The sequence below is a fragment of the Amphiura filiformis genome, chromosome 12 (genome assembly GCF_039555335.1).
Source record: "Amphiura filiformis chromosome 12, Afil_fr2py, whole genome shotgun sequence".
NCBI classification, from domain to species: domain Eukaryota; kingdom Metazoa; phylum Echinodermata; class Ophiuroidea; order Amphilepidida; family Amphiuridae; genus Amphiura; species Amphiura filiformis.
The window spans coordinates 8,781,741-8,802,901 of NC_092639.1; the positions used below are offsets into that span (position 1 = coordinate 8,781,741).

Here is a 21,161-nt window from a genome sequence, read left to right on the forward strand (position 1 = left end):
AACGACTGTGACTACCCCTAACAGCTTCCCATTGCACCTGGGTGGGGTGAGGCAAGCGAGGCAAAGCGCCTTGCCCAAGGGCGCAACACGGTGGTGGGACGGGGAATCGAACCCACGCACTACGTCGAGCAAGCTCTCAGATTATGAGTCCAAGGCCGTAACCACTGAGCCACCGTGCCCTCATGGGGTTTTGAATTGTAGGAATTCGTATATCAGATGATTTGATTTCTCTCTGAACGAAGCTGCATACTGTTCCATATACCATTTTAACCTGCCCTTTTGAACATTTATTGGTTAGGAAGTTAGGAAAAAATAATGTGACCCCTAATTTATCCCCTAAGGGGTTAAATCGGCCAAAATTTGGAGAAAAAAGTCTCACCACAAAGACCAATAACTGAATTTCGCCAAAATTGCACTAGAATCCTTCTTCCACTGGAGCTGCAGACAGTTCAATATACCATTTTAACCGGGCCTTTTAGACAATAATATTGATTAGGAAGAATGTAATACGTGGAATACCGCCTACGGGAAAGGGCCATGTCAAGGCAACAACGAAACTGGTGTCCTTATAGAGGCGGACCCCTGATTTTTAAGTACGAGGGGCGTAAAGGTGCACTCCTGTTTGGATGCAACGTAAAAGTCTACAGCGCCTACAAAATCGGGCGGCTCGCATAGTTTATCAAGTTCCGCGCCGTCATTCTACATCTCCTTTGTTAAACTCGCTTCACTGGTTACCGGTTGATAAACGAATTCGATTTAATATTATTCTTCACGTATTCAAAGTGCTAAATGGACTATCACCGATATATCTCACTGACTACATCGCTACCTACATTCCACCTAGGAAGGGCCTTCGCTCTGAGCTTGATATTACTCGCCTTGTCATCCCCAGGAGTAAGAGAAAAATTGGTGATGGTTCATTTAGTGTGTCTGGTCCAACCCTCTGGAACCAGTTACCGGCTGCACTTCGCACTGCTTTCACAGTTGAATCTTTTAAAAAGGGTATTAAAACGTATATTTTCTAATGTATTTTGCTGTTGTTATTTCTGTATATATTTGTAAAGCGCAATGTTCATATTTTTGGTATTGCGCTATATCAAGCGCCGTTGTTATGTTATGTTATGTTAAGGTGGCTTTTGGGGTGGGTCCTGTCGTGAATAACGGCTAAGAAGGCTGCAACAAAAAGTGAAGGAAAATAAATTACACTACAGCGTAGTATAACTATCAGTCGGAGTGATCAAGATGTCACCGAAGTAGTTAACCTTCGATGTCAATTTTTCAATAAATACCTAGAACTATTATGTAGTAATATTGTAACTCAAAATCATTGTTAATTAACGCATTAACACGATTTTGTTCGTGACTTATAGTGGAAAGACACTTTACAAAATAATATTAGACACCAAATCAGCTCAATTTCATGGCTCCTTAGAAACGAAATGTGCATTACACTCGCTAGAAAATGAATCTCTTACATATCACGAGAGTAATATGTATATTTCTTTAAGTTATAATACTATTTCGGTGCGACGAGAGATCATAGTTTACATAGTCTATGGATAGATGATGATGTATGGCTAATCTACACTCGATTACATCCTAAATCATTTCCCAATCAAGTTGCCTACATTTGTCTCGGGTAATTTCATTGCATGCATTTCACAATTATGTTCAAGCTATAAACATGATAAAGGTATCAACAATATATAAGTCGTCGAGTTGGGAGATGCAAATATGGCAAATGAACAGGTATTGTTGAAATTCATGAAAAACGAGATTACTTTCCGAAATGATGTGGAAATGTTCAGCATCAAATTGCACGGTAATTATCATCAAAATGTTAATGTCACATACATAAAATTTAATGATGTCAACATCATTTAAAAAAATACGGATACAGACATGATATCATGCGGGATTGGTTCTTTGTCTTCAAGAACAGGTCTCATCTTGCTTCCGTACCCAGACCCGCTTCTTTTTCGCTTTCAGTCGGTAGCGACGGGTGATTGAGTTTCAGTAATGTTATGTTATTTTCTGATATTTTGAGTTGCCATACATGCCATTTAAAATTTAGAGGTCGATAAATCTGATTGGCTAAGTGATTTGGCTCGAACAAAAAGGTGGGATCGATAAAGGTCAATCAGTCAAGACCCAAGCACCCGAGTGTGAGGAAGTGTGGGTTGATTCCGCCATAAAGAAAATAAATTATTGTGAATCAAGATTAACCAGAAGTTCACAGACTCTTTCTTTGATTGACTCTGAGGTAACCTATCAAGTAAGACAACTGAAGGAGACTGAATCCTATTTTCGGGGCAACAAGAAACGACCCATCCCATTTGTCAAATCGCATATCATATTCGTCTTTGTATTTATCTTAATTCTTATTTAATACAAGTCAAGTCAAACGGTCGAGTCACAAGATTTACGGTCGAGTCCAAGTTACTAGAGTCTCGAGTCTAGTTAGTCATTGAAGCGTCGTGGAGTCTCGAGTCCTAAAGTTAGATTTCGAGTCATTCGGGATTTGAGAGAGACTTGAGTTGAGTAACGAGTCCTAAAATATTGGGTCGAATCGAATCTTTACATTTGTATACGATCCATCCGGCAGCCAACTATTTAACCACCCGCTTTTATAATTAATAGGCCTCGGGAATAATCTTCAAATTGGAAAAGCACCAGCCTGTGCAATAGAATTTGGAAAACATCGTGCATCGGAGGAGACACTGACCCAAAACTGTCAAAATTAACATTTTGATTTGATAAAGTACCGAAGGCTAATTTATTTCAGCAATTTTCTGCTTTAATTGGTTTGTAAAACGGGGCTTTGAATTGTAAGATTTCGTATATCGGGCAATTTGATTTCTCTCTTATTTTACATGTTTTAACGAAGCTGTATACTATACAGTTCCATATACCATTTTAACCAGCCCTTTTGGACATTTTGTGGTTAGGAAGATAATTAATATAACCCGTAATTATAGGAGTTAAATCGGCCAAAATTTCGAGAAAAAGGTCTGACCCTAAAGACCAATAACTCAATTTCGCCAAAATTGTACTTGATCTTTTTCCACTGGATCTTTAATTATGTGTTACCGTCTACTCGTGTTATACAGCAGAGAAGGGTAAGAAAAAGCAAAGGGGCCTTTATCGAAGCAGACCCCTGATTTTAAGTATGAGGAGCGTAAGGAAAAATTAATTAGACTATAGCAGGAGTTCACAGATTAATTCTTGTGATTGAATTGGGAGGTAACATATCAAGTAAGCAAGACAACTGAAGTCTCCACAGACCAGGAGACTGGATCCTACTTTCCGAGTAACAAGAAACGACCACACCCATTTGTCAAATCGCATATTCTCATTTGTATTTATCTTATTTCTTAGTTAATAACAAGATTTACAGTCGCGTCCAAGTATACTGGAGTATTGATTCAAGTTAGCCATTGAAGCATCGAGTCTCGAGTCGAGTAATTTGGGATTTTTGTCTCGAGAGTTGGGATTTGAGAGAGACTTTACAAGTCTGCTACATGCGATCCATTCAGCATCATGGATTTAACTAGCCAAATGCTCTCTAGCAACTATTTAACATGTTTAACCACCTGCTTTTCCAGGTCTCTGGAATCTACAAATTTGGTGATTCAAGTACTTGGAATAAAAAGCAACAGTGTGCGCAAGAGAATTTTGCAAAAATCGAGCATCAGGCCAGACACTGACCCAAAACTGTCAAAATTGACACATTGATCTCAGAAAGTACCGGTATTTCAGTAAATCCTGCTTTAATTGGTTTGTAAAATGGGGCTTTGAATGGTAAGATTTCGTATATCGGGCAATTTGATTTCGCACTTATTTTAACGAAGGGAAAAATAAATTAGACTATCGCGTAGTCTAACTATCAATTGGAGTTATCAAGATGTCACTAAAGTGTAGTTGAAAGTCGGTCTTCACTCACTTGAAATAAATGATGTGGAACCCACGTCCCACTTCTGACACCATATTGTAGGATGTGGGTTCCCCATACATGTATTTAGTGGAATTGTTTTTCGAGACCCGTTTGTGAAATTAGTTCACTAAATATGAAGAACCCACCACCGCTCCGAGAACCTTATATCCTGCAACACGATTAAACAGCACAAGGTCAATATCTCCAAGTTTCGTTTTGTGGTTGGCGTTGGCGATGTGATATTATTTTATCCAAAAGTGGTTCTCCTAGACAGGCAGTGAAAATATGATGTTCATAGGTGGGCTAAAAAGGGTAGGGGTAGTAGACCAAGGATATAGGCCTAGCAAGAGCCCTTTCTGCAATTTGGAAATGCACCCTTTTTACATGTTTGTCACAAATATTGGAATTTTACTTATCATTGCATCGACATTTGGAATCTTCAAGAATAACAATACACACCCAGCCAATTCTACACTTGATACTTGATATTGTTACCCAAAATCATTGTCTTATTAACGCATAGACACGCCATAATTATATTGTTCGTGACTTGTAGCGGAAAGACACTTTACCAATATTAGACACCAAATTAGCTCAATTTCACGGCTCATTAGAAACCAAATGTGAATTACACTCGCTAGAAAATGAATCTCTTGCATTTCACGGGAGTATATTAATTCATTCAGCTATTTAGAGAGATATGGGAGGTAATATAACAACATGTTCTATACGTGTGAGGAATGAGGATACATGGTTTATTTACACGCGATTATATCGTAAATCATTCCCCAATCACGTTGGCTCCATTTGTTTCTGGCAATTTCAATTTATGCGTTTCAAAATTATGTTTCGAGCGCGCTTGAGTGTAATGTTTGAATGTTTCTATATTCTACTATATGATCTGTAAGTGACTATTCCAACAAAAGGTAGTTGGGACATGATAAAAATGTATGAGAAGACTGGATTACCGAAATGATGTGGGTATGTTCACCAAATTACCGTGAGGAACCATATCAAAACTTAAATGTCACATATATTAAAACTATAGACACAAATTTTAACATCATTTAGAATGAATAGATAACTTTAACACAGATAAAGAAATTGTTTCATACGGTATTGACTCTTCGCAAATGTGAACCCAGATATATTGGCTATAAAATAAATGTGAGGACAATTTTAGACTAAAAAAACCCTGAAAGATAAATCCATTCAGCATCTGATGTAGCTATCATACGATTGATCATTGAACTATTAATTTCATATAACTAATTTCTGTATACCATTGTGGTATATAGTTATAGAAGGTTAATGTAACATGTTCTTTTGATTACATGTATTTGCTGAGAGATGCAGAACTGATATGCTGTATCAATAAGTAAATTGTCACTGACGCCACATGATTTGAAGAAAAAGAGAAATGGAGGAATATAGGTAGCATGAAATTGTCCGATATAGGTAGATTTCTTGAAATGTCCTGACCCTGAAACGCTATGGCCTGTTCCTTGAAACTTGTAACCAAACTAGTATGTTCCCGCTCAGTGACACCCCATGCATATTTCCTGGGAATAGTTTAAAACTTGGTACAACCCCCCTGTAAGGTTTTTCATCCGTCATAAAACAAAATGCGCGTCCAGTTTACGCCCAAACGACTTGAGCTAATCGTCCTTTTAGTGATTATTGTTTTACCCCGGCACCTTACCTGGGGTAGGACCGACCATCAAAGATGACCAGGGGGGGTGTGTTGAGGACCACCATAGGTTTCTACAGTAGAATAGATAATTTTCATTTCACCGCTCTTGTAAGATTATTTCAAAAGATATTGACTTCTTACTTGTTTGTTAGTTTGAATTTTCCTTTTATATTTAGGAGGAAATTTCGTGAAAATCGCATGTTTGTAGAATTTTTAGCCAAAAATCAGTTTTGCCTATACATTTGTACCAGAGGATGATTTAAGCACTTCCCACCACGCCACTGTGTTGACTTTCGGTTAGCACAGCTGTGTGAGTGAACATGACACCACTGCTCACACACTGCATTGACGGGCATGGTTAAATTTGAATTTGGACTGATATATTTACAATAAAAACGCATTCAAAATGCTAGTCGATTTCACATTTTATGTTACCTACAGAAGGTGTGAATTATCCTTTATGCATACATCACTAAGCGTACATAGCCAGTTTACCCCAATTTTGACGTCATAGCGATATTATATGGGGATTGGTTGGTATCACTGGATAGAGGAGACCCATAGCTATACATTAGTATAAAATATAACGGTATATGATGTTTATAATTGAAAATTAGTGGAGGTTGTAACACTTTCATAGTCCATGTTACAAAATATGGCCAGGGGTTAAAAGCCAAAATAGGACAAAATAGGTTGTAGGACGCAACAGAATTTTGGAAAATCGAGCATCGGATGAGACACTGACCCAAAACTGTCAAAATTGACTCATTGATCTTATAAAGTCCCGGAGGCTGATCTATTTCTGTAATTTTCTGCTTTAATTGGTTTGTAAAATGGGGTTTTGAATTGTTCGTATACGGTATTAGGCGATTTGGTTTCTCCCTTATTTTAACGAAGCTGCATACTGTTCCATTAACCTTTTTAACCAGCCCTTTTGAACATTTATTGGTAAGGAATTTAGGAAAAATAACGTGACCCCTAATTTACGGGTTGAAATCGGCCAAAATTTGGAGAAAAAGTCTCACCCCAAAGACCAATAACTGAATTTCACCAAAATTGCACTAGAATACTTTTTCCACTGGAGCTGCAGACAGTCCATTATGCAATTTTAAATGGGCCTTTTAGACAATGATATTGGTTAGGAAGAATGTAATACGTGAAATGTTTTCCTAGCATATTGAGCTAACACCTCAGCTCACAATATGATACTAATATAATGAAATGATCAAATGCTCATCATTTTTCGTCGGTTAACTTTCTTTTACAAAACGTTTTTTTTTTTTTCACCTCTTCCACAAGTCAATCTCTTACACAAGACATACCATCACACGCTTGATTGCACATTAAGTATCCTCTCTCATCCATAATTGACCGTCGAAAGTTCATCGCGGTTATGATGCCTGATACACATTGGAACTTCGCACTGAACATGATGCTGAAGAGGTACTTTTTATGCGTGCGATCGGGGAAATTATTTCATGCTTCGGTTTTTATCGGAATGACTCTATTTGAAAAGGTCCATGGCACAACAAAAACTGAGGGAAAAATAAATTACACTACATAAGGCGTAGTTTAAGTATCAATCGGAGTGATCAAGACGTCACAGATGTAGTTAAAATCGACCTTTTCGGAGTATGTGAATTTTCTAATACATATCTGGAACTATATGTAGTAATATTGCTACACAAAATCATTGTTAATTAACGCATTAACACGATTTTGTTCGTGACTTAGACACTTTACAAATATTATAGACGCCAAATTAGCTCAATTTCATGGCTCATTAGAAACGAAATGTGAATTACACTCGCTAGAAAATGAATCTCTTACATTTCACGAGAGTAATATGTATAGAAGTTATAATAATATTTCAGTGCGACGAGAGATCGTAGTCTACATAGTCTATGGAGAGATGATGTGTGATGATGTATGGCTAATCTACACTCGATTACATCCTAAATCATTTCCCAATCAAGTTGCCTACATTTGTCTCGGGTAACTTCATTGCATGCATTTCACAATTATGTTCAAGCTATAAACATGATAAAGGTATTGAGAATAAATAAGTCGTCAAGTTAATTGGGAGATGCGAATGAACACGTATTCTTGAAATGATGTGGAAATGTTCAGCAGCATCAAATTGCACCAGAGCTATCATCCAAATTTTCATGTCACATACATAAAATTTAAATAAATGATGTCAGCGTCATTTAGAAAAATACGGATACAGACATGATATCATGCGGGATTGGTTCTTTGTCTTCAAGAACAGGTCTCATCTTGCTTCCGTACCCAGACCCGCTTCTTTTTTGCTTTCAGTCGGTAGCGACGAGTGATTGAATGTCGGCAATGTTATGTTCTGATATTCTGAGTTGCTATGCCATTTAAAATTTAGAGGTCGATTATCTGATTGGTTAAGTGATTTGGCTCGAACAAAAGGTGGGATTGGTCAAATTCAATCAGTCAATACCCAAGTACTCGAGTATAAGGTCAAGGGTCACGACGAGCCGCAAGTGTTTTTAATGAGCTCAGATTTTTACGCTAGTTTTTTACTAATTTTTGCTTATAAAATCCTCTCAAGTTTCCTCGTATTTTGTCTTCAAACACCTCTGGACTGTTTTGGAGTAATTTTGAGTTTGGATGATCGTCAAGAATGAATGATATTTCAGATAACATTTCCACTGTACCCAGTTGTGACCCTGTCAAGATACGGCTACTGATACCCTCATGGGGGATTTCAATTTTCGTGAAATTGATTGGGACACCTTAGACATGTTAGAGACTAATACTGATTTATCTCAGAAATTCTTGGATTGTATTGAGGACAATATGTTGACTCAATTGGTTACGGAATCGACTCGTGAGGAGAATTTGTTGGATGTTGTGTTGACCGACAATATAGACATTGTGCAGAAAGTGGAAGTTGGCCGTAAGTTTGTCACCAGTGATCATAAGATGTGTCATGTAACCTTGTCAATACCAGTACCCAGAATTAACTCTGCTCCCAGGAAGGTGTATCTCTATTCTAAAGGAGACTATGAAGGTTTCTCCAATGACATTAGAGAAACTGATTGGAAAAAAATCGAGCATCGGGCGAGACACTGACCCAAAACTGTCAAAATTGACGCATTGATTTTATAAAGTACCGAAGGCTAATTTATTTCAGTAATTTTCTGCTTTAATTGGTTTTTAAAGTAGGGCATTGAATAGTAGGAATTCGTATATCAGGCCATTTGATTTTCTCTTATTTTAACGAAGCTGCATACAGTTCCATATATCATTTTAACCAGCCCTTTTGAACATTTATTGGTTAGGAAGTTAATTAATATAATCCCTAATTATAGGGTTAAATCGGTCAAAACTTCGAGAAAAAAGTCTGACCCTATAAGACCAATAACTCAATTTCACCAAAATTGTACTTGAATCCTTCTTCCAAGCTTTAATTATGTGTTACCGCCTACTCCAAGTAAATTGACACAAGTGTGTTATACAGCAGAGAAGGGTAAGAAAAAGCATAGGGGCCTTTATGATTTATCGTAGCAGACCCCTGATTTTAAGTACGAGGGGCGTACGGAAAAAAATTAGACTATGGCGTAGTAAAAGCCGGTTTTCACTGAGTATGTGAATTATTCAAATAAATGATCCCACTTCTGACACCATTTTGTAGGATGTGGGTTCTACATACATGTATTTAGTGGAATTGTTTTTCGAGAAACGTTTGTGAAATTAGTTCACTAAATATGAAGAATCCACCACCGCTCCGAGAACCCATATCTTATATCCTGCAACACGATTAAACAGCACAATGTCAATATCTTCAAATTTCGTTTTGTGGTTGGCGTTGGCGATGTGATATTAATTTATCCAAAAGTGGTTGACCTGGTTCGAATGTTTTGAGAACTAGACTGCCAGCGAAAATATGATGTTCATAGCTGTGCTAAAAAGGGGCCCGTAGACCACTACCTTCATGCGTAGACCAAGGATATAGCAAGAGCCCTGTCTGCAATTTTACTGACAGTTGGAAATGCACCCTGGTTTTTACATGTTTTAGGAGGCGAAGGAATACATGTACACTGCCAAAACAGCAGAGCAATACTTAATAAACACTTGAATACTTTAATGGCTACAAGGTTTGTACAGTGAAGGTATAGGGGTGTTAATTTATAAACACTAAAACAATTGGAAATATGAAGATAGTGTTAAAAGGGTGCTTTTTAACACTACGTTGTGTTAATAATAACATAAATCATATTTTCACGCGTTTTAGTGTTAATTAATTAACACCCCTATACATTCACTGTACAAAGCTCAGCATTAAAGTGTTTAAAAGTTTATTAAGTGTTGCTCTGCTGTTTGTTCAATGTATATGATTGTCACAAATATCGGAATTTTACTTATCATTGCATCGACATTTGGAATCTTCATGAATAACAATACACACCCAGAGCCAACTATACACCATTTCATTTGATCAAACTAATTTCATATAACTAATTTCTATACGATTGTGGTAGTTATAGAAGGTTAATGTAACGTGTTCTTTTGATTACATGTATTTGCTGAGAGATGCAGAACTGATATGCTGTATCAATAAGTAAATTGTCACTGACGCCACATGATTTGAAGAAAAAGAGAAATGGAGGAATATAAGGAGCATGAAATTGTCCGATATAGGTAAATTTCTTGAAAGGTTAGATTTGATTTGCTCTCGTGTTCATGATTGTTTAAGTATAGGACGGAGACGTTTATTATTACGATTAGGTTGTCGTGGCACTTGCATTAAACATGCATTTGTTGGAATAAATAGAAGTGACGTATTGATCCTAGATTGTCTTCTGATCCTACTCGGGTGTAGCTTGTAAAAGTAAAAGAGTGACCAGCAAAGAGCTATCAAAGTTACCCACTTTTACAGTATATTGTTTGGTCATTTCATTTGCATCAAAATGAGTGCTAACCATTTGTTTCAAGTGGTTTACAGACAAGACAAACACATCGGATTTTACCAACCTAATTTGCTATTAAAAGTCTTAAAACTATCAATTCTACCTGATTACTTCAAGTTGGGCCAATATTTTCCTTGGTAAATAACTTTTTCAATAATCATTTCAATAAGCACCGAAAGCAGATGTGTAAGAATCATTTTGATATTGGATGACGGCTTTTTCAATAACTCATACCCTAAGGTACCCTATATAAGAAGAATATTATTGCATCTTCGAAGAGAGTACAACAACAAACATCGAGAGAAAAGGATTGAATATGAATTGCTCGGAGTTATCCATTTATCTGTCGATGATACTGGCAGAACGGGATTTTAGAATTTGTCACCCATGTTTCCATGCCCTCATTTCATTTCAAATTAGTTCAATTTTACGCCTCATTAGAAACCAAATGTGAATTACACTCGCTAGAAAGTGAATCTCTTAAATTTCACGTGAGTACATTTTTAATTCTAGAGAGATACTGAGGTACTTGAGGCAATAACCTGTTCTCTGTGTGATGATGCATGGTTAATACACGCGATTAGAATTCCCAAATCACGTCGGATTTTGTTTTTGGTAATTTCATATTATGCATTTCACGATGTTTGAATGTTTCTATATTCACAGGGAGAGCGTGGCGCAATGGTTAGGGTACTTGCCTTTAGTGCATGAGGTCCCGGGTTCGATTCCCGGCGGTGGTGATTTGCTGGGATATTGACTTGGAAAAAAAAGTCTGAAATTAATTGGCAACATCTGTAGATTATATTCAGACTTGCGCTCTCCCCATGGTTCATTTAGAATTGGGTAAATGAATCATGAAAGTACTCCGTCCTTCGGAGGGGACGTTAAGCCGTCGGTCCCGTGTGCAGAGAGCCATACCTGTACATGTATCTCGCAGCCAGTTTCGAAAAGAGTAGGGTGTTAACCCCTGACTGTTCCCAACCCGTCCCGGTGTTCAAATGGACCCCAATGGAAATAAGCTTCAATAGAGGCTTTCTTGGGTTATCCAGGGTTGTCAAAACCCGAACAAATCACACACACACACACACAGTGTATGATGTGCAAATGACTTTTGCAACAAAATGGTAATTGGGATATGAAAATAAACAAGTATTTATGAGATTGATGAAAGACTAGAATTTTCACCAAATTACCATGAGGAACCATATCAAAACTTAAATGTCACGTATATTAAAATTACACACAAATTTCAACATCATTTAGAATGAATAAAGAACCTTAAAGATAAAGAAATTATATCATGCGGCATTGACTCTTCGCAAATGTGAACCCAAAAATGGTCACGATTTGAATTTTTACTGTACACATTTAGGATATTTTGGCTATAAAATAAATGTAAGCACATAAACTTAAAAAGTGACAAATAAATCCATCCAGCATCTTATGTAGCTATCATACGATTGATCAAACTAATTTCATATAACTAATTTCTATACGATTGTGGTAGTTATAGAAGGTTAATGTAACGTGTTCTTTTGACTAGATGTATTTGCTGAGAGATGCAGAACTGATGTATCAATAAGTAAATTGTCACTGACGCCACATGATTTGAAGAAAAAGAGAAATGAGGGAATATAGGTAGCATGAAATTGTCCGATAGTGTATATAGGTAGATTCCTTGAAAGGTTAGATTTGATTTGCTCTCGTGTTCATAATTGTTTAAGTATAGGACGGAGACGTTTATTATTACGATTAGGTTGTCGTGGCACTTGCATTAAACATGCATTTGTTGGAATAAATAGAAGTGACGTATCGATCCTAGATTGTCTTCTGATCCTACTCGGGTGTAGCTTGTAAAAGTAAAAGAGTGACCAGCAAAGAGCTATCAAAGTTACCCACTTTTACAGTATATTATTTGGTCATTTTATCATTTGTATAAAAATGAGTGCTAACCCTTTGTTTCAAGTGGTTTACAGACAAGACATACACATCGAATTTTACCAACCTAATTTGCTATTAAAACTATCAATTCTGCCTGATTACTTCAAGTTGGGCCAATATTTTCCTTGGAAAACAACTTTTTCAATAATCTTTTCAATAAGCACCGAAAGCAGATATGTAAGAATCATTTTGATATTGGATGACGGCTTTTTCAATAACTCATACCCTAAGGTACCCTATACAAGAAGGAATATTATTGCATCTTCGAAGAGAGTACAACAACAAACAGCGAGAGAAAGGATTGAATATGAATTGCTCGGAGTTATCCATTTATCTGTCGATGATACTGGCAGAACGGGATTTTACAATTTGTCACCCATGTTTCCATGCCCTCATTTCATCTCAACGGTAAAGATCTTGTCAGCAAAGAAAAATATTTGCAAAAGGCAAAAACAAAGAAATAAGAATATAGTACTTATGAAAATGAAATTCTTACCGTTTTGAAATAATATCTCTATGAGCACTGTATAAATGTATGGCAAACATGATAAATTTGACAGAATTAATTCAAGGAGTATTTCGTGATCGTTTTTCAGTAGATATCCACGAAAAAACTTATTCCCAAAATTTGAGATGATTCCGAATTTGCGTTTGCGAGTTATCCATGATTATGTGTATTACACTGCTCCATAGACAATGTGTTGTAATTTCGGTACCAGAAGGTAATTCAAATTTCACAATATTTTTGCTAAACGAATTAATCTGCAAGAATTTTTTTGTATAAAACATTATGTAGCCAGAGGTATCCAGTGGTATAAAAATCTCAACTTTTTTGGAGAAAAGTGGCGGATGATGCTGTGGATCACGAACCTTTTTAATATACGTTAGATGATACGATTGTTATAAATAATAAGTAAATTTTTGTTACCGGCATCAATGAATTTGTCTGCCAATGGCGTTCTGAATGCTGGAAAAGACACCGTCATCTCCCCGTTCATATAATGGTCCATTTCACCGGCAAATTCAGGACTGCAATATTTAATAAACAAAAAAATAAACACTATCAATAAATTTATTGTTAATAGAGAGTGAGGCTTCAAATTACTTGAATGATTCAAAGGAATGACGATTCATATCACTATTATTAGAATTGACATGCTTATGTTATAATGTTTGATCTTATTTCTCTCACTGTCGTCATCTTCTAAGCAGACGACATTAGAAGTAGTCAAAAATCGTGCTCGCATGATATTATTTCCATGCTTAGGGTAGGACACCATGTTCAAGCGAGGTTTATTTTCTCACCTGAGGAGGAAACATAAGCAGTGATCGTGCTTATTTTAGAATTGGGAAAGGTATAGACATGTATAGGTGATTAACTCTTTAAATACAGAAGAGGAAATGTCGGCCTTTTTGTCTTTTCACGGTAACACTCTATATAGCTTACGGCTTTAAAGCGTTATATTACTTGTCTTACAGTGGTTAACGCGAGCAGACTCCTAAGAGTTAGCTAAATTCTGATTACTGTAATTAAAAACCATAGCCAAAACCAAGAAGACATGATTTATAATGCGTTACGCCAAACCCACAGGTCTTAGCTCAATAACGATAATCGCTCATCTCTATTATGGTCCACAAAACACCATATTAAATAACCTGGCATCATTCAGATTAAGATATGGTATTTATAGTGAGTATATAATATTATCGGGAATAAGCCAAATCGGCATTGGAAATTTGCAATGCATTGTGGGCAGTTTTTGCAGTGCTGGGACACTTTGCCCTCTGACCTATCAGGAAAATTCAGAAAAAATGTGGTTTTTTTTGCATACAAAATATAATTTAAAATGTTTTACAAGAATGAAAACAAACCAAAAAACATGTTCTTTTATAAATTACTTATCGAAGACATAAGCAAGAGAAGGAGAATAAGATAAAGAACAACAACGCCAAAGCCAACAGTAACAAAACCAACATGACTTTTCATTTTGCAAGCTGGTCACGCCTTCTGCTTCTACGCAGCCGTTGATGACATGGTTACAAAGCGCCTGTGCTCGGTGTAAAAAGCAATAATGTGGTGAGTGTGCCAGAATGTGTACAGTTTGACATAAATGCATTTCAAATCATCAACATGCAAAAAAAAAAATACTTACATGATATTTTTTCAGACTTAAGAAAGTAAGGAAAGACATCCATCCAGCCCCATCCTTCAGCTCCTGAGCTTTCCCAACTGTCATAATCATCGGAATGACCTCGTGCATAACCCATGTAGTTAACGGAGCTTGACCCACCCAAAACCTGCAGAGAAATAAATAAATGAGAGAGATAAAGAGAGATATAGTCAGAATGTGCTCATCATTGACAGTTAAATCTGGAAATACCCAACTGTAATAGCAGAGCAGATGGTTAACGGTTGAACAGTGATTTCCAGAAGACATACCAGACGAAGACTCGACAACCTTTTCAATCCGACGACGTACCCCTTCGAAAATTGTTGTCTGTGTCAGTGAAGTGGATCCCGGACATGGATCTCGGACATGGATGTGATAAAGGATACAAATTAAAACTACCTAATACCACAAAGTTTACCAATCCTTTCTCTTGACCCAAAGGCTGACAGTAAAATTGTTCACTTGATTATTGGGAGTGCAGTTTTCTTTTCCTTGTTCTTTGTCTTCAAATCTCTTTCTCACTTCTCTTTCCATATAGGCTAGCATGCTTATGCTTTTTAGCCTGGTTTGAGCAATTTGTTTGAGCCTGGTCCCATCAGGACCCAAGCGTGTCTCCACACGGACAAATAAAATGAATTCTTATGGATTTATAGTTACTGAAAAATTATTATTATTCTGCTACTTTCTTTCTTTCTTTTAAATAATCAAAAAGGAAATCACAATGCGCAAAACATTGACATGATGATTATTTGTTTACGTCTCCCATTATTTATTTATCAAACTTTGCCGCATCAAATGCATCGCGACTTCGCTAGTGCTTAAAAATCAATTGCAATTTCGGTCTCATAAGTGGCCTTGAGCGTTTTCGTGCCGTATTACACATTGATGTAGCTTATTATTACAGAAGACCCGTATGAAAAGTTAACTAAAGAGAATTGGAGTAAAAGGTGGTAAGCAGTATACCGTATTCCCTTAAGCATTGCTAAGGCCATACTGTGCTACATTGGCCCAGCAAGTTGAGGAAGTGGCCCAGAAGAATTTGAGAAAAGGTACGGAAAATAACAAGAATAAGATGGACTGTTTGTGGCTCATTGGCCCAATGTGGGAGCAAAATTACCAAATTAGCCTCAAGCTGAAAATACCACTGTAAAGGTGTTGAGTTCAAAGCAACATTCAAAGTGACATATAAAATTTACTGATTGGCTGACGCAAATGTTCCTAGAACATGTAGAAGTATACAGTTAATTAGGTAAATTGTAAAATTCGATGCTCATACAGGAAAGAAAGATGAAGCAAGACAAAGAAATAATGTAAGCGATTAAATATTACATAAATACGAAAATGCTCTTGTGTGAAAATGAAAACATCCTGCGCTATACAAATTCTGAGTGCAGCCTAACCTTATAATTATGCTACACATTTCATGAAATACATTTGAAATAGGGGACGTGCGCGAATGTCGTAGCTTCGTTGATATTTCAACGGCATATGGGGTAACATACTAAGGAGTTGTATGCAAATATTCCCACCAATAATGCAGAGTTTACGAAATGACGCCAAATTTACTTCGACTTCTACCTCAACTTCATCCATTGCTCTGAGATGATAAGCTACAGTGTAGTCTACACTCTTAGGTTACAATATCCCCATGAAAAAAACTTGAAATCGGGGCAGTGCATTGGCATTTGAACATCACATCGGTTAAAATATACCAAGGAATTGTATGTATTAGTACTCCCAGCACCAATTTTAGGGTTATACCAATCTAAATCTGGGTTTCTTTCGTAAGTATAGGGCTATTACTGACATACTGTCTTCTGAGTGAACAACACTTAAAATGGTGGCCCTATATACACTATCGATTTATCTATGAATCTGGGTTCAGTTCATTTAGCTTTTTAATGCTGATAGGCTATTTTGAAAGGACTATACTAAAAATGAATTTCAGTATGAATCTTTCTTCCCTCCATGTGCATGATTTTGTCTCGGATATTGAATATATTTAGAATATTATTATTCTTTAAAATTTACAGATGGACGTTTGAGAATCCGTCGAGTGGATGGATACTAGCATGAAAAAGGTAAACCACGGTTTCTGGGTTAGCATGGTTAGACCATGGAGGTATATAAATAAATGGAGAATGATCGCCAGAATTCTAATCTCTTAAGTGGAGATTATCCTATTACCTCTATTCAATGAGTCACCAAACTTGAATGACTAGCCACTTCAGCCAAGCTATTGATCTCCACGATGGTTATGAGACTCTACCATGGTTCATTGATCGTCACTCCCAAAATTTCCTCATAGGAATTGACCCTACATTGACCCGTACCGGAAGGCTTGTAAAAGAGACTGTATAATGACGTCAGCTAGTCAATTAGCTGTTCAAAGTCGCCAGTTTTGATAGCTTATAGTTTCAATGTATGATTGTGCGAAAACCCGATGAAATTGGATGTTCTGTTCTCAAGTTATGAAACTGTTTTCAACACTAGTTGTGCCGTAACTTGACAAATATACTTAGTTTTCATGTTCATATATTAAGCTTTTAAGGGGGTCTGAGGGAGTTCAAATATAGTGCAAATGAAAGCAAAACGTTTTTACCTTCCGATTGTGAAAAAAAATTATGTTGGGCCAATTTGGGCCAATTGAGTTATGAGCGAGTAAAATTTACCGGAAGTACTTCGGAATTCAGCTAAAATCTTTTCATCATCATTAAACTTCTCATTTTATAATAAATAATTATCAGTATTTAGGCCTAAATGATTATTAATATTATTAGGGGCCATCATTTTCTTTGGAGGGGGTTCCAAATAGGCCTATACCAGGGGGGTCATAACTTTTGGAAAGAAAAATAGGGGTCATAGCCTAATTTAATTTTTTCAAGAATCATGACCAAAATGTAGGGGGTCACAATATGACCACAGATATAGGCCTACAGATAGGGTGTTTATTTTTTTCTAAATGTCTGATTTCAATGCAATTTTTTGGCGAAAATGACATTTTGATATTAAATTTTCTGAAACATGAGCACTTTCCAATAAACATTATAAGTAACTGCATTTAGCACCCCATTGAAATAAATGACCAGTGAAACAGACTTAACAATGTAATCAGCTTAGCATAATCAATATCCCCTGAAATTGTCTATTCAACAATAATTGGTCATAACCAACGTAGTACAAAAGATGCTTGGCTAGACCATTCTCCATTTATTTATATACCTACATGGTTAGACGAAGTATATACACTCCCCATGAATATGATGAAGTTGTTGACGTTTTGTAATCAAGTAATTTTCCCTACCAGGGCGCTGAGATGCGCACATTTCCCGAATTGCTTTTAACAACTATAATTGAGTACAATGTATTCCTTGATCAGTCCTATATTGAATAGCTAGGTGTTAAATTATTAAAGCACCACTGTAAATGTATTTTAACATCGCGCAATGTGCATGCAAGCTGAGGTTCTATGTTGAAACAAACAACAAATGTTTCATTATAAAAATTATACTAAATCCTCGAAATTTACTTTCTGTCTGTGCCTGGGCCAAAGCTGAATTAAAACAATACTTTCAAACACAGGAGTAAAGTAAAATCGAAGCATAAGGTTATGCCTAAGCAATGCTTACAGAATCAAATGCGCGCTCGTTACCAAAATCTGCAGACCGCAGTGGAAATAGTTCTTCCTTAGCAATTTGCAAAATTGCTAAGGTCTGTTTCTGTCAAGTTCTTTCTTTCTTTCTTTCTTTCTTTCTTTCTTTCTTTCTTTCTTTCTTTCTGTCAATCTTATAATGAGCCACCGTAGCCATATGCTTTGAGCCATGTTGACCATAGTTGGTCATTAGGACCATTGGGTGGGGGGACAAATGAAACATGATCAACTTCAGGTCAAAGGTCACCCACTTCCGGCCAATGGCCAAAAACGTGATTTCACTAAAAATGTTACTCCTTCCACAAATTACACAGCACGATGATGGCACTTTGGTACATGCATCAGCTATACCCAGTGTCTAAAAGTTATTGTCCAGAATCGGGGTCAAAGGTCATTAAGGGGATACTTCCGGTATATGACCAAATACCCTAAAATGCTGCTGCTGTCGCAAATATATATAGTACAACAATGTTACTTGGTCATCAGGACTAATAGCTGGTGGCACAAATGTCACATGACCAACTCAAGGTCAAAGGTCATGGAAAAGTTATTATGGCCGAAAATGTTATTTCCTATTATTTTTACTAAAACTGCTACTCCTTACTAAATTACACAGTAAGATGACGTTACTTGACACATACATTAGCCTTGAGGTCAAAGGTCATACGAAGGTCATTATGGCTGATGTGATTTTCTGTTGTTACTAAAAATTCTAAGTCATTCCACAAATTATAGCATGACATTACTTGCATACAACCATTGGGGTCAAAGGTCATTGGGTCAAAGGTCATTAGGGTCAAAGGTCATGTAGGTATTACTTCCAGTATGTAGCAAATTACCTTAGGAAGTCGCACTATAATAGCGCATGACCAAAGTTGCACAGAAATATTTACATGAATATTGAATAATTTTTGGTTAGGCCAAATAAAAAATAATCATGTTTCGCATCTTCTCCCGCTTCCTTTTTTGAGGTTTCTTCAATTATATTTTTATTTTTTGAAATTCAGTTATAACTTTTAAAAAATATGTCTTGGGAGTAAAGATGCTTTCTATAGCCTTGTCAATATACAAGAAACACTTTTGGAAGGTTTTGTGATAATTAGAGGAGGCCTATCTCTTTGAACAAGATATAAAAAGAGGCCTCCTCCGGATCCTTTTTCCAGGCATTATTGTGTGCGTTAACAGTTCTAATTATGGGTATTTGCACCAATTTTACGATAAAAAATAAAAATCCCCTCTTCCTCCTTTTTTGAAACATGTTTTTTATTTTACTTGGCCTTATCAAAATGATTTCACATACTGTAATAGTATGGAAAATAATTATGTAATATAATTTATGATTAATACTACAAACATCTGTTCATACATGTATATTCCAATGAATTATACATATGCTGGACCTTTTGAACTCGCATATGCTATAGGTGAGCTAACGAATTAACCTTGGTCTCTAGCCAAATTCCAAAGTTATAGTGCATTTCAAAAAAAGACCTCTCAGTAAAATCAGCATAATATACTACCTCTTACATGCATTCATGCTATATAGCTGGGGTAATTAGCTATAGGCCTAGGTAATTAGCTATTGCTAAGGTCGCGTATATGTTTATGCGCAATTAGCTCTAGTTGTGATCTATGTAGGACACTATACTACCGATTTATATAATGCATCTGGGTTTGGGTAAACACTGATAGGCTATCTCGAAAACACAATACTAAAATGAAATTGAATCTTTCTTTTATGTATGTTTCAGAACCGGTTTAAGTACATAAATTTAGAATAGATTTAGAATAGTATAATAAGTTTATTAATATTCTTTAATTTTACATTTTACCCATATTAAAAGTTAACTCAAGATAATTGGAGGCCATAATGGTGCTTAATTGGCCCAGCAAGTTGAGAAAGTGGCACAGAAGAATTTGAGAAAAGGTACACAAAATAACAAGAATAAGATAGATTGTTTGTGGCTCATTGGCCCAATGTGGGAGCAAAATTACCAAATTGGCCTCAAGCTGAAAATACCACTAGTAAGGATTCAAAATGACATAAAAGTTACTGATAATGTAAGTGAAAATGAAAACATCACGCGCTATACAAATTCTGAGTGCAGCGTAACCTTATGCTACACATCTGATGAAATACATTTGAAATCGGGGATATCGACTGCGCAGTGCCAGAAGTGGGTAAGTGCAATAGCTGCCATGTGTAGATGAGTATAATAATACTGTGTGTAAATTGCCAAATGTTCACAGGGCAGCTATTACACTTATCCACTTCTGTGACTGAGCAGTCGATATGTGCGTAAATGTCGCAGCTTCGTTGATATTTCAACGGCATATGGGTTAACATACCGAGGAATTTAATACAAATTCTCCCACCAATAACTTATAAATCACATGAAAAAAACACTTCAAATCGGGGCTGTGCGCGAATGGGCTATTCCAGAAAATAAGTGCACACCCCCTATAGAGGAGTGAATTTAAAATGAGAGAAAAACTCGGATTTCCAAGCTGTCATATCAGATTTGTTGGCATTTTAACGGTATATCGGTTAAAATATAAGTTATATGTGTATAATACTCCCAACACTAATGTTAGGGTTATAGCAATCTGAATCTGTGATTCTTTCGTAAGTATAAGGCTATCGTACGACTCCTGAGTGGAGAACACTATCGATTTATCTCTGAATCTGGATTCAGTTCGTTTATCATTTTAATGCTGATAGGCTATTTTGAATCTTTCTTGTACAAGACATGTACAAGACGTTGCTTTATGTGTTTAAATCTCTGAATTGGCTCTTTCTCCCGTACATAATAAATAACTGCATCAT

The 21,161-nt window shown here is 36.4% G+C and overlaps 2 protein-coding genes across 2 annotated transcripts in view; both read right to left on the reverse strand.

Annotated features, from left to right (window-relative positions):
• LOC140165746 (oxygen-dependent choline dehydrogenase-like) overlaps positions 1-13,545 on the reverse strand; it is a 64,690-nt gene extending 51,145 nt beyond the window's left edge. The window contains exon 1 of the mRNA XM_072189064.1: positions 13,440-13,545. Within this exon, the coding sequence (XP_072045165.1) occupies positions 13,440-13,521 (82 nt within the window). The 5' untranslated portion in view covers positions 13,522-13,545. The remainder of the gene's footprint in view (positions 1-13,439) is intronic.
• A 248-nt stretch (positions 13,546-13,793) lies between these two features.
• Positions 13,794-21,161, reverse strand: part of LOC140165598 (alcohol dehydrogenase [acceptor]-like) — a 114,035-nt gene continuing 106,667 nt past the window's right edge. Inside the window, exons 3-4 of the mRNA XM_072188882.1 lie at positions 14,665-14,809; positions 13,794-13,816 (exon numbers count right to left, since the gene is read on the reverse strand). Of these exons, the coding sequence (XP_072044983.1) occupies positions 13,794-13,816; positions 14,665-14,809 (168 nt within the window). The remainder of the gene's footprint in view (positions 13,817-14,664; positions 14,810-21,161) is intronic.